Here is a 15,070-nt window from a genome sequence, read left to right on the forward strand (position 1 = left end):
GGTTCGGCGCTTGTATGCGTTTAAAAAATTGTTAGGGATCCTTACGTGGAAGTGTTGTTTCTTTTTTTTTTAAGTATATCGAGGTAAGACCTGAGCTAATTCTGTGGCACAGAGCATTAAGGAGGCTAATTCTCACGTTTGCTCGCTTGTGTGTGGTGTTAATGCAAAGATTAATAATAAAAGGCCAACGTGTGGTGCTTAAAGAAGATTTGTTAAAGCACACAAGTACTGGAGTACTAACACAAAGTTGACAAGAATCTGCTGAAGCCGTGGCGTGCATTTCTGATCGCTATGCTGTCCTTCAGACGTTCTTGTTGTGTTTGTGCTTGCTGCTGAGGACCCTGCAGAGATTTAGGGTATGGATTCCTGCATACACAGTGCAATTAGTGTTGAGGGGCATCAATCTTCCTTAATTTTGTACTTACGTGCACCTGCAAGATCTGGATAGGAATAAAAACTTTGCTGGTTTCCCAGTTAGAAATCGCTTGGTTTTGATTAGGTTTCCTCTTTCTTACCTATGATGCGGTAGTCTCAGTCTTATCTAAAATAGTTAACTTGTTTAAGCCATTTTTTTACCTTAGGAATGCAGTGTAAACTATAAACATTCATTATCACAGCTGTAGGTGAAAAATGCTGACTTATACACTAACCGTTCCCTAGGGTGCTTACTAGTGTCATTAAAAAAAAAAAAAAAATATCGGTTTGCCAGAGAACAAAGGGAATGTTGAGGCATTTGCCCTTAGTGAAAGTAGTCAGAATTATACCGCTGTTAGTGATGAGATATACAAGTGCCAAATGCACTTTCTTTTCATTTATGAAAACAAAAATAGAAAACAAACTTGCTGGTAAACGATAGTCAAAGTTGCTGATTTTCAATCTGTGGGCAAGATAACCTTAGCTGGAGTGTACTTAAGATTAAGAATTATAGACGGTACTCAAGTTGTAATGGTAAACATGAGTGGTGTTACTTGACAGTAATTTACTAAATGTCATATACAAAGAAATACTTCTGGTTTACTACTGGGAAGTACTTCGGAGAAATTCAGATCCTGTTATAGCTTGAAGGTTGTAGCACTTCACAGTAGCTCTTTGTCGAAGCATGAAGATTGGATATGTTCAGGTTCTGGAGACAGTTTGGGTCATGTACAGCACCCATGAAACAGCTTTTAAATTTCCTGATCAACCTTTGTATTTAAAATATGAATTAAATCTTTCTCTCTGTATTTGCCTGTTAGTTTATGAGTTTTTTTTTTAATTAGCTGCTTCTGTCAAAATACAAATAAAATGGGTAGATGTCAAAACAAATGACATAACAGTTACATTAAAGTGTGATCTATTTTGTAGCCTTAAATTGGAATGTGAGAAACTGGCAAGTGAAAAGACGGAAATGCAGAGGCACTATGTGATGGTAAGTGTATTTGTGTTTTCTTTATTTCAGTAAATAACTCCTAATACAACGTAGGCCAGCATAACAAAATAATTTATCCTCCTTTATTTGCAGTATTACGAAATGTCGTATGGATTAAACATTGAAATGCACAAACAGGTAAGACATTTTATTTTCTAAACCACAAAATCTGCAGTCTGTCTAGTCCATTTAAATGTAGCCCTTCTGTTTGTTTAGATGATTGTATCATGTGTCTGAATCAATAGGCTGATTTGTAGCCCTGGTTAGTAAACCTTTGCCTACCTGCTGTCAAATGAGGTATAGATTAGGTTGAGCGACAAGACTTTCTTGGTACTGGTCCTGGAAGACGTTGGCAAAAATAGGAAAGGTCTTGTGTCTGCGGTTTCAAAAATATAATTCAGTGTTTTATGTGGTTTTATTTTGTTAGTGGTAGAGTCTTTGATATGTAGAACTGGTCTTATGCGTGTGTAGCATAAGTAGTGATAGTTGCTCAAATCCTTGCCATTTAAAGGTGTGGAAAAAATTGGTGACTTGGAAAGCTCTAGTTATGACTATGAGTTTGCAAGTTCCCATAAAATTCACACTTATGACCACTATAATGGTGAATAAAAAGAGTATTGAACTGGAACAAGACACTAAGGACCTCAAAAGAGAAGAAAAGCTAAATGATTGCTCAGGCCAGAGGACCTTCAATTGAGTAGTCATTGTCTGCCAAATAAAGCATTAATGGCAGGGTGCAAGTATTCTGTAGATATGCTGACATTCACTTTTTTCATCAAGATGCTGGTACAATAAGTCTTTCAGAAATCGATGGCCTCTTAAAAAAAATTATCATTAGATGAAGTTGCACAGTTGGACACATTTCAAAGTGCAACAATACAATTCTTTCTTGATGTGTATGTGCTATTTCATCTAAAACTCTTGTTTCATTAAATTAAAGAGCATGGCTGACCGACTAGGGCACAGCGAAGAAATTGATTAGTTCAGGCTTCAGATCTTCAGTATATTCAAAGACTTTCATTAAGCAAGTGAATTGCAGAGTTGAATTTTGCTTTTGTAGCTCTGAACTCTTTGATTTTTTTTTTTGTTTTGTTTTCCCCTAAAAATATTATATTTGATGAAATAGCATTGTAACTCCATGTTAACTTTGTCTGCAAAGCTAGGTAGGTATGTTCTTTGCAGAGGTATACTTCTTTGAATCCAAAATGCTGGTACAAGAAGAAATATTGTGACAACCTCATTTTTTTTTTTGAGAGTAATGCCCCAAGTAGGTAGATGGAACAACTAGAGTAGTGTTTGACTTGGTTCTGTACTGTAGCTGCGTTAGGCTGTTTTGTGTTGTAGAAGACTGTCAGTTTTCCTGTGAGGTGACTTTTCCAGGCTTTGTGATTTGGAGATTTCTTTCTTGTTTGTTTGTTTGTTTTTTTTTCCCTAAACAATGTTTTGACACACTGTAACTGTGAAAAAGACAACATCTATATAGCAGCCTCATTTGGTGTGAAATGGATGTTGTTTTCAGAAGACCTTTGAAGAGAACGTATGACTTCAGTAAATGTACTAGGAATTAACTTTAGATAAAATCAATTAAGCCCAGAAGATTAAAGAGTGTCAGAACTGAGGTTTCCACTTTGACCTTAACATCTGTGTATTGCAAGGGTTTAATGTTCTGTATGTATGGCAACTATAATTACATACCCAATAGGCAGTGATACTTTGGAAGCTTTTAAGATTTATGACAAAGCATTACACCCGTGTTGGGTCTAGCCTGGGAGAGTAGAGCACACTTGCTCTGTGTATGCTGTTAAGAAAAGAATAAGCTTTTGAAGGCATAAATACATTTTACTGGATATGAGTCTCGGATACTATGCTTTTACGTGTTAAATAATTCTAATTTCTGATAAAAGTAGCACCTTCATGTTAAAGACTCTTGATTCAGATGCCTGCAGTGAGTATACCAAATGGTGTTACAGTTCAGAATGTAGGTGGTCTTAGATTACAGGAAGCAAAAAAAACCTACCAATGACATTCTTCTGAATTTCCACTGCTAACGATAAGTTCTGAGGAGGCTTTTGGCAGATAGCAATCATAATTCTTATTAGAACTAGTGACGTCTAACCCCAAGGGTGTAGCCAGGCTCAAATTGATGCTTTTTGCTGGCTGATCACCAGCATGGCCTAAGTGCTCATTATGTTGTAGAGAGGGCCTTTGGAGCTCTCATTACGTTTGACAGGAATTCTCTCTAGGGGGAAACTGGGCATTAGCTAGACTCCTGACAGGCTGAAATTATTCCTGCTTTATGGCTTATAACCAAATGCTAGCAAGGCATCATCAGGGGACACGAAAAATTGTCATTTCTGACAACATCTTTGTTACAGAAAAATGCAGTGATGGGGAAAATTTCCACTGAACAAGCTTTAGCATATTTAAGGGCTGCCTCCTATGTGGATGCTGCACTAGCTCTGTGTGAAGCTCTTCAGAGTGCTTGGGCTGCTGATTGAAAAACAAAACTACGCTGTGACAGTGTTTCGTTATGCAGTATGGTGCGTACATCGTGGTTAAGGTAGTCACTTCGACAAAATGAAGTAGTTGCAGTTTGCCTGCATATGAAAGGGTTGACTTCTTGTACTGATACAGTTGCATCAGCAGTTCCCCCTTCATTTATTTTGGTAATCGATTTTAATCTGAGTAGACCAAAGTTAGTCTGGACTTGAATGCTGCTGTGAACAGACCTAACTGAGGTGAACTTTCCATACACAAACAACTGAACTGCAGTTTTCCACTTGAACGTGTTGCATTTGAGTCCAGAAATGGCCATGGTAAGGCTTCCTTTGCAACTTTGGCTTGGGCACTTTGCAGTATTTAATTGCTTAACTGTGCTTAAATCAAGCTACTGCTGCTGCATTTCAACCTGCTGGCTGAACAGTGGTCAGGAAGTAATCTTTCTGGCATATTTGTGGCTGGTTTGTGGGTTTGGTCCTTTTTTTTTGGTCTCATTTCTGTGTGGTTTTTTAAATTTTTTTTTTTTTTTTTACAATTTCAAAGGTTAGTTTTTAAGAGGATGTTTTGTGTTGATTCTTGTGCTGTTTTCAGGGAAATTATTTTAAGGTGAATGATTACTGACTAAATTTTGCATACCTGAAAGAGAAACAAGCACCTGAGGATTTGTTTAGGTGCACTTGATTCGATATTGTTTTCGTATGTGTCGAAGACAAAATGAGTAAGGACGACTTGTGCGGTCTTAAGTTTCTCTTCTGTCTTATACCGTCCAAGTCAGATTTTCCCCACTGTGATATCTGTTGCTGGCAAAGCAGATACATCAACTGCTTGTGCCAAGATGTAGAGTTGGTTGGGTGTTAAACATCTTGATGTCCTTAAAAGGTTGCTGCCCTCAGCTATCAGGGCAGCACCTCTTTATTTTCACCAGCTCTGTCTGTCATCTTGTGTCATAGGTCAAAAGATAAGGCTTCCTGTGCATTTAATGCGTAGATTGTTTAGGTGCAAGATTAGCTTTTGTGCAGTGGCAGGCAGCCAAAGAAAGAAAAATTCATCACTACTGAACCAACTGACAGACTATATAAACTAGTACAATATGTGGGTTTCTGCTATCCCAATGGTGACAGCTAGGTTTCCTTCTCTTTGGGTGGTTTATTGTGATCTCTGTGACCTGCCTGGAGGCAGACTTGTCATTTTTTACCTTGCCTCTTGTAGAAAAGTATACAAACTCTGAAAGTGCATTATATTCACCAGTTGTACAGGAGTTAAATGTCTGTTTTAGCCTGTACTGTTTTGTGGAATCGTTTCTAATGCTCTATGGCAAAGGACAGAATCTTCTACTGATATCTCATTAGAACATCAGTCTTTAGGAGTGGGTTAAATAGAAGGGAATTAAGGAGCTTAGTTAGCTCTCTACAGCTCCTGAGTAGGATGACTTGTGCTGTTGAAAGAGATTTAAAGATAAATTAATTTTTTTCTTTTTTCCTACTTGCATTTTAATTATTGGAATAAAAAAATCTGCAAGGTTTTGATGGTGTGCAGTGGGTGCTTTAAAGAGCGTTTTACAGTTGACACTGCCACATAAGACATTTAAAACATGTTTTCATTTAAAAGAGAAAATGGTAAGGTTGACAGACATCATAATTTTCACTCAAAAAATTGTACTGATTCTACAAATATTGGGTTTCTAAATGAGTACAGTTGTATCACCGGTGCAGCCATTTCAACCACAACTAGAGCTGCCGGTTTAAACGAGGAGGGAAGACTAGAGTAATGACTTCAACTTTCTTGACTTTTGAACCACACTCAAGCTCAAGGCCAGCATTATTGTGAAGGAGTTATCTGACAGATTCAGGGCACTGTGTGAAATATGTCTCCATGCGGCTTTAGATAACCATGTTGTCAGATACCATCTAGTATGTCAACTCTGTATACAACTTAATCTGGAAGTAAGTCACAGTGTAAACACTGTATGCTTGGTCTACCAGATTTCTGGTTCCTCGCAGAACTATGAACTACGTTGTTAAACTTCCCTTGCATTGCTGGAACTTGCCTTGCCAAGTGTCTGTTTACGTACTTTGTGGGTTGGTTCAAGTGGGCAAAAAAAATGTCCTGGTATTTTTTTGGGGCAGGGAGAAGGGTAAGAGGGAAGATGCTTTACGAATGTGCGGTATCTTTCTGTCACAACACATTTTGGGGAAAAAAGCTTAACATTTTTCCTTCTACTGCTGCTGGTATATCAAATCAAGCTGAGCATTTAAATTACCTTTCCTCCCACCCTACTCCAGCACTTAAGTGCTTGTAGCAAGGCGGTAAAATTGCTTTGTGTCTCCTGTGCAAAATGGGAAGATAGGATCTCTTAGGCTTGATAGTAGGTCACCATTGGCATACAGTAAAAGCCTTTAAAAACAATTTTAGGTTAACTAGTCCTTATCAGAAGACTGCACAGTACTGTTATTTTAAAAATGATAACAGCTTTGAGTAGAACTAATGAGGTTATCTTTCCACTTGAGGTAAGATTTAGGGATATCTAATGGCAATTATGTCAAACACTACTATTTTTGTCTTTTGCATCACACTTCTTAGTTGGACTATGAATGTAGCTATTTGAGCAATAGTGGTTGCTCACATAATTCCTTTCAGAAGGGGAAAAAACACCGACAGGGAGAATTCCCAATTTTTCAGCATGTATTTGTCAAAACAGCTTGTTTAACAGATCAGTCCTTATGATTACTCGTAGTCCATGGCTTTTAAAGTACTTGCAAGCTGGTCCCGTACTTGCAAGCTGGTCCTGTGTTCAACCTGAACTTACAACCTGTACTTTTGCAAGTATCAAATTTTCATCTGAAGTATTTTGTGGAGGTAATCTTGTGTGACATCTCTGGGCAGCACTTTGCAGTGTTTGACACACCCTCATTGTGCAGAATTTTTTCCTTCGCTAACTGGGACTTTGCATTTGTGCAATGGTGACCGTTGCCTGCCTTTTGTTCTTCTGCTATGCACCTCTAAGAAGAGTCTGGCTTAGCCTTCTCCATAATCACCTCTTTGTCAGCAATCAGATCTCCTCTCCCATTAATCCTTCTCTTCTTGCAACTAGACAAGTTTTAACTTCTTCCTGGTATGCTGCGTGCTCCAATTCCCTGGTCATCTCACTGGTGTCGCTTAGTGGCTTGCTCCAGTCTGGCAAAATCTTCCTTCTTGCCAAACAAGGGGAATAGAAAGGGGAACAGTTTATTTTAGTCACCCAACTGGTTATGGTCATACTATTGCATCCTAGTATGAGGTGCAGCCTTCATCAATGCAAGGATGTGGGGCTGATGCGTGTTCAACTTGTCTTCCAGGGCACTTGTACCCTTTTCTGTAAAACACACTACTTTCTAGTGTGTTTCCAACCTGGCTGCGCTGTTGTGGGGAGGAGGTTGTTCCAGGTGTAGGACAAAACCCAGCCTTTGTTTGCTTTGAACCTGGTTTCCACTATCTTTATTTGATGGCCCCTAGTTCTCAGAATAGACAAGTTGTTGATGTCTAGGTGCTTTTTCAATGCACTCAAAACTTTGTAACTCTGTTGTAACACATCTGTGTTGACTCCTTTTAGGTTGGGCAGTCCCAGTCTACACAGTTGTGTAGCTTCCTTTGATCATCTTCCTTGCTTTTTCCTCAACCTTTTTTACTTTTAACTTAGCCTGTTGAAATGAGGGGACTAGAACTACATGCAGTTCTCAGGGTACAGGTAAACCAGAGGTTTATATTATCACATAATTCTGTTTTCCTTTTTTTCTTTTCTTTTTTAATAAAGTTCCCACTATCTGATTTCTCTTTTGGCTGTCATGAAATGCTTAACTGCTGGAGTCACCTTTCTCATTTGAGTTCTTGCTTGTGGTCATTGATTGCAATCTCAGGAGCCATCATTTTACTTTGAGGATAGGGATGGCTACTCCCAGTGTGTATAAGTTTTTTTTTTTAAATACAATTCTTTTCAATGCCCACTTAGACTTTCAAGATCTCTTTGCAGTTGTTTAGCCATTGTTTTTACTTTGAATGAATTCTCCCACAGAGCAAGCTTTCTTACTCGCTGCTTACTGCCTTTTCCAGGCTGCGCTGCTGAACGTATCCATAAACCAGACTGCAGTAAAGGCCCCTATGAAACTCCACCAGTGACCTGTTTATGGCATTGTGCTAGAGGTGATTGAAGAGTAGATTAGAGCTTGCTGAAATTGAGTTTATTTTTAACTGAAGTGTAGTTTAAATCTGAGTAGGTTTAAAAATCAGTTATTTCCTGAAGTTGTCCCTTTTAAAAAGGTGGCCTAGTGATGCACGCTTTTTGGTACTTAAAAAAACAGCCTGCCTTGTTGCTGTGTCAAGATTCGTGTATACAAATGGAAACAATGTTGAAATCTCTGCTTGGAATGGTAATCACAGTATGTTTAAGTGAAATTGGAGTAGGAAAGGATTTATAGCACTATTTCATAGGTAGCATAGTATTTTAAGTTTGTAAGTAGTATTATTTTAGTTGTTAGTAAGCCTAGGTGTTATAAAATAGACTTTCTAGTGTGGGGAAAGCAGTTCAGTTCAGGAAATTAGTTTGGTAGGTTTCACTGAATTTTAATAACGGTAATAGTATTCTCTGGCTAATAATAAATTGCATAGTGTTCAAGAAGAGTCTAATCTCTAATTGGTGATTGGCTGAGTTACTCTTACCTTTTCTCTGTGTTCCTCGGATATGTGAACAAATTAGCACAGAAGATTAAATTACAGGTTAAAGTTTTGAGGGGTGTTAGGTAGGCTTTGTGTCAAGCTGTTTATCTGGAAATATTTTATACTTCTGAGGTGATCCAAAAAGCTTTTGGCTCTTTTTTTAGCTGTGTCATAACAAAGGAGAAGACTGAGGTTAATTTGTGTTTTGGTGTAGGTTGTGGGGTGGGGTTTTTTGGTGGTGTTTTTGTTTTTTGTTTGTGGTTTTTTTGTTGTGTGTTTTTTTTGTGTGTGTGTGGGGTTGTTTTTTTGTCCTCTTCTTTCAGCAGCATGGATTTTTTTTTTTCTATTCAATCTGTTTTTATTCCTCTTGAAGCTTTTTGATATTTGTGTAAACAGTCAGTCAAAGCAACTTACTTGTAAGGTGACCAGTCAGTGGATTGACAAGAACAGACACAATAGAAAAGTGCATTAGGAGGCAAGCTGTTGGGATTTGCAGTAAATATATTACAGAACACAAGTGAATTGCCGATAGTGCTTGTTTAGCAGTTTGCAAGGGCAATGGTAGTATGGATTTTTGAATTAGAAGGGAAGGACTGTTCTTTCTCTGTGCTGGAACATCTAGTTGATGGCTGAGGATAAAATTGATTTAGAGAACAAATGCTGCTGCCTCTATTTGTGCCATTTTAAAGGCTTCTATGGATTAGCAAGCAAAACCAAAAAGATAGCTTTCAGGTTTGGAGACAGAGAGCAAGAATGGGTATGCTTGTTCAGCTGTATCTTGATTAAGTATTAAGTCTATGAAGAAACCTACTTTTGCTAGGTCAAGAAAAGGAAAAGACATCTGAAACCGGTGGGTTTTATGATGTCTGGAAATCTACCTGTTTATAAATTTTTTTTAAACTGTTCTAAAACCCTCAAATTACTGTGCTCTCTGCTTCATCGTATGATGATCTCAACTTTTTTTAAATGTAGAAGTTTGAACTAAATTCCTCAGGGGAGGGGATGAAAGCCCCACAATTTCTTGGGAAAAATAGCTAATAGAAATATCATTGATTTGCAGTGTTGCCACAACAGTTTCCATTTACAACAAAGTTGAGTTGCGGTTTTGTTTGGGTTTTTTTGTTTTGTTTTGTTTTTTTTTTTTTTAATTTGGTGGTTTTTTTTTTGTTTGGGTTTTTTTTTTGTTTATTTTTTAAAAAAAAGCTTATCACTGTTCTTCATATGTGAGTTTTGGTGTAAGGTCATTCTGAATTTCTGCTTTTGTAACTGGTTACAAGGTTTCCAGCCGTTACTTTGCAGACAGCTAGCTGTCTGTGTCCTCAAGTGATGGATATAAACTGTCAGTTAAGCAAAGTCTTTAAACAAGACCTATAGGAAGCTCTTATGTTGTTTAAAGTGAAAAATGAACTGTAGAATCACAACACTACAAAGGGCCCAGTGCCTTCGTGTGTCCTAGCAGGGTCGGCTATACCAGTGTCTTTGCTGACAGGGTGCTTGTCCTATCTGTTAGCAAAGACTTAATAGTAGTGGCGACTCGCAAGCTCTGTAGGTAGAAGAGTGCTTTTATGTCCTTGGTGCTGAAGTGCTTCCTCAGTTACAACTTCAATCTTTTCTGTTACAGCCTCCGCTCTTTATTACGCATTTTCTTCAGCTTGGATAGGGAGAGCAGATCGTTCCCCTGCCTCCCAGAACCTCTACAGTCTGATGTTCATTCTCTGAGTGTTGTTGCCTAGCTCAAGTACAGTGCCCAAAATAAGTGCAGTACGCCAGGGGAGGAAACGCTGTGCTGAGTAGCATAGAAGGTTTACTTGTCATACGGCTTACTGTGGTGGCAGCCTTTTTTGCAACAGCGTGCTATTGACTGATGTTCAACTTCTGATCCGCTGTGACCGAGAGATTCCTTCCTGGCCCATTATTTTCTTTTCCTTTATGTTCCTGTCTGGGCATGCTATGGTCCTTTATCCCTATTTATTCCTGTCCTTCTTTTTCCTTTGTAGTCCATTTTTCTATTCACTGCAAAGTGAGTTCTGAAGCTATTCTTCAGCGTATTCTGTCTTTCTCAGCTTGAAGCTCTCTACAAATTAAGGATTAGGGCAAATGGAGAGATCTTTATGCTTCTTAGTGGGAAATACTGAAAAACACTGGACCTATCATGCGTGCAGAACTTAATTTTCAGAAGAGAAGGATGTATTAATACAGTTTAATCATCAAGCATTTTTGTACTTATTCTTGTGAAGATTTAGCTGTGCTGTGCTGTTTGTATTGCTCCCAATAGTGCTACAAGTGTCAAATTCTTAGTGAAGATGCTAACATCATCTGCCTTTCTTAGCCATAATTACTTTACCTTTCCAGACATGGTGTAGTTGTGATGTTGTTTACTGCTGAAAAATACTTCTGAGTTGTGATTTATATCCGTGTTCCACCTAGATGTTTATGGATAAGAAACTTTTTAATGCCCAAACTTAAGGAATAGTAATCAAGCTGGAGTGCCTTTGCTCCTTCATTTCTGTTTTGTCTGTTAGGCACTGTCCTTTCATATTTTCCTATCCACTTGACATTTGCAGGTTTTGCAAGGTGTCCACGAGATGCTCGAGTCTTCATTAATGTGCTCTTTTTATTTCATCAGGCCTAGTCAGTTTGAAGAAGTTTTACTTATAATGCTCTAATCTGTTCCTTTCCTGTTTAAGCCATAGTGTTGACCTTGCATAACTAGTAATTTATATTAATTATGTGGTTGGTAATGATTCTTTTATAGTTGATGGATGCAAAAAATACAGACTTTCTGGCCTTGTCGGTGTCCCTTGAGTATATATTTCCTTTTCTAATTGAGAGGATTGCACCATTTTTTTGTTCTCCTCTGACTATTCCAACCTGTAGAGTAGTAGCTTTACTTTAGCTGTCGCTTACTACTGGCACATGGTTCCAAAAATGTGCTTATGCTGTATATGTTCATACTGCCTCACCTGACCTAGTTTCCACTTCTATACGCTTTCCTGTTTGTATGAAGCCAGTTAAGAATTTGGGGTTTAGTCTCTTGGCACAATTCCATTACTCCCCGTTTTCCTTTTCTCTATTCCTTCCTCTTCCATTCTCAGGTGCATTAACTGTCATCCGTGTCCTTAGTATTGTTTAATAAAGAATATGTCAGCTCTCTATAATGCCATTTTATCTCCCCCCTCAGTAACAGGTCCTATAAAGCTGATCTTACCAGTTAGCATCCGCTTTCCTGAAGTTTTAGTGGCTTGCTTTCTTCCTTCCTGTCCCAATGATTATAAACTCTACAGTGATTGTCAGTCTCAATCAAATTGGTTTCTATTTGGACAGTTTCAATCAGTTCTTCTCTATTAAATGTAATCTAGATGGTATCTTTACTATTTTTATTTTCTATTCTGTGAGCAACAGAATATATATATAAAAAAAATAAAATGGGGAAGAAACTTATTGATAAGTTGCCGAAGTCTTACTGAAAGATTTCCAAACCCTTTTCCCACTTAGTGAAAATCTCCATTATTTTCACCTTCCTTCCAAATCCTGTCTGGTGGATAATTCTGCTAGTGTGTAACAAGAGTTGTCAATCCTCTTAACTTGTTATTGATTGATGAGTCACCTGATGACACCTGAAGCATTGACATGAACACCTTTTTAAGGCCTAAAGTTGTTTCTCTGACTTGACAGATTTTTTTGAAACTGTGCTTTGAATATACTAAGTATTGTAAAATGGTGACATTACTTTTAAGATACAAAAGTGCATATCACGTACTTGGTAAGTTTAATTTGGTAGCTATTTCTAAAGTCCTGGTGAACATAGCGTGTTGAACTTTTTTCACCATATTTCAGGCCCTTGACTTAATGTGTTGTCTTTTTTATCAGGTGGCATGCTTATTGTTCAAGTGAAGTCGAGATTCTACTGCTGCTACAATCTTCCTTGAACACTGATAAGGCTGAATGCTGACTGGCAGTTTTGTTATTAGCTTGCATACTGTAAACATATTCTTGATTTGTGGAAATTTGTGCTCTAATTTTTAGAAGATGTGTGATTCTAGGCACTTCTCTAGCTATGCAAGAGCTCTAACTTTCTACTGCCATCCCAATAAAGTGGCAAGTGCTGCAAGGTTGTATGCAGAAATTTGGATGTCACTTGTGGGAGTGGAGTGACATAGGAAGTAGCTTTAAAATAATATCCTAAATGAAAAGCTAACAGGACTCTTATCCAATAGGGATGTAGCAGTTACAGATATACCACACTTTTATGCCTCCTTTCTTTTTCTGTTCTCTTTGTCCCATCCTTTTTCTTGTATAGTGTAGTGTTGCTCAGTTGTCCAGAGTAAGTTAAGTTCTTAATGTCCTTAACGGTAATAATGCAAAGCATACTGGATAATTTTGGAGACTGTGCTTCCTCTAGAGCACCATAAGAACATATAAGAGTGCAGTTCTATGGGAAAAGAGGAGCTCATCTGATAGCTTATGTTTTTCCCCCAAAACCTCTGCTCCCAGCTTGGTTCTCCTGGTACTTTGGGCTGCCCTGCTGCCTGATGGATGCTTCCTGTGAGCCCATTTAAGTTGCTGATGTGATGTTCTACTAAGCTGGCCCTTTCCCTCCTCCTATAGTAATGTTTTCTGCTTGACTAGTTAGTTGAGATGTTGGACAAGTCCAAATGTCTCCAGCATGGTTCAAAGAAAGTGTGCCTCTGGCAGTAAGGTTGGGAAGACCTCTTCTGGATTGGAGCCAGTCTTTGACTGGCTCAGCATCTCATGGAATCTAAATAAAAGTGGGAACTGTGTGTGCTGGAAACCAACTTGAAAGTAAAATAAAACTGTGTGCTCACTTCAGGGATTTAAATAGTTCTGTGTGTATTGAAGGTTAGCTTAGGCATGGAAACTAAGCTGCAGAACTAAAATTTGGATAAACACACCTTTTGTAGTTGCGAGTGCTTGAGCACTATGGGCTAAAGTTGGATTAGAGGAGAAATGCGATAACTGTCCTGTTTAGCCAAGTTTAAGAAGAGTCTTGACATAGTGAAGATGTGTGAAAGGAACATTTTAACATCCTGACAACAGCTTCTTTGTTGCCAGTTGGCTTGGGTTCAACAGGGTTTACAGCTGCTAATGGGATGGGCAGTTGTGTACAGTGGTTCATTGAGAGCTACACAGCAGCCTCTCTCCATTATTATAGAAAGCATTGAAATTAGACATCTGAAGTATATTCAGTCACTGCGCTTTACAGTTGAATGAAGTCCAAACCTAGTAGTAGATGTTTGGCAAGTGTAGCTGTTGACTTGTGCATCATATGCAGGTTATGTTTAAATTAACATGACCTTTCTGTAATTTAAACTGACATCTAAGAGGATTCAGATAAATGTAGTTTAGGTACTGAATTAAAAAGATACTAATTTCACTTTGGAAACTATCTAACATTCTGTGGCTTCATAATTTTGAGTTTTTATTCTGTTGATATTTCTGTTACTGCTTCCTGTCCCCGCTCCCACTTGCAATATGATGGTGTTTTGTTTTTTTTGGTAGCTAAAGATTTTTCATGCCAGTCTTCTGGGGTTTTAATATCATCATCTTGTGGGTGGCTGACCTTGCAATTAAAATGAGTAGTACAAATGTGGTGCAGAGGGAAAACTGTATTTGTTAATGATATGTTATGTTAAACTGACAGTTTACGCCCAAAATACAGAGATTGTTCCTGTTGCTGAAGTAAACGCTGCCCATTGCTGCTTGTCAGATTGAATTTCAAGTATCTGTTGAGAATAAACCTTACCACCTCCTCCTGTTGGTGAGATGATTAGTAATGACACTGTTTATAATTTAAAATAGTTTGAAGGCTAACTTCCAGTTTGTCGCAGGGTGGTTAATACGGCAGTAAAGGGGAGATGAATGTGGCTACTTGTGCGAGTCTATTACTCAGGAGGACTGTAAATTTGATTGGCTGCTGCAGTTCTAGCAGAATCATTCGATTTGAGAGCAATAGAAAGATAAGATATCCAATTACCCAAATGATTTGCAGGGTTAGCCAACGTTGTCATGGAGATGCGAGTTGGAACAAATTAAATTTTAAGCAATGAAATAATCTTAAAGCACGTCTGGGAACAAGAAAATTTGGCAGTGGCACTTACCTGAATTGAATCTTAGCTTGACATGCTGTTGTTTGACATTGATATACTATGGGGGCCTAAACTTTTAAACGACATGTTGCCTTTATTTATTTTTTTTTTCCTCTTGCAGTCATTGCCAAAACAGATTGTAGTGTATTAGTTTTAAATAAAAGGGCATTAATAATATATGCATATCTCAGTGCTCAGTGTGGATTCAATAACTCATGAACAGCAAAGTTCACAGAATGCTAACCTTAATCATTTGAGGCTTTTGAATATTTAAGTTTGGAGATTTAATTAAACCTCCAACCTCTCCTCAACCCTCTAACATTGCTTCCCCCCCCCCCCCCCCCCCACCCTCTTACACACATTTTTT

The 15,070-nt window shown here is 38.2% G+C and overlaps 1 protein-coding gene across 1 annotated transcript in view; it reads left to right on the plus strand.

Annotated features, from left to right (window-relative positions):
- Positions 1-1,344: 1,344 nt before the first annotated feature.
- TLE1 (transducin-like enhancer of split 1 (E(sp1) homolog, Drosophila)) overlaps positions 1,345-15,070 on the plus strand; it is a gene marked incomplete at its 5' end in the record, with an annotated part of 67,176 nt that continues 53,450 nt past the window's right edge. The window contains 2 exons of the mRNA XM_009699449.1: positions 1,345-1,408; positions 1,502-1,546. Coding sequence (XP_009697751.1) covers positions 1,345-1,408; positions 1,502-1,546 — 109 coding nt within the window. The remainder of the gene's footprint in view (positions 1,409-1,501; positions 1,547-15,070) is intronic.

Source organism: Cariama cristata, unplaced genomic scaffold (genome assembly GCF_000690535.1).
Source record: "Cariama cristata isolate BGI_N322 unplaced genomic scaffold, ASM69053v1 scaffold3314, whole genome shotgun sequence".
In the NCBI taxonomy this organism is placed as follows: domain Eukaryota; kingdom Metazoa; phylum Chordata; class Aves; order Cariamiformes; family Cariamidae; genus Cariama; species Cariama cristata.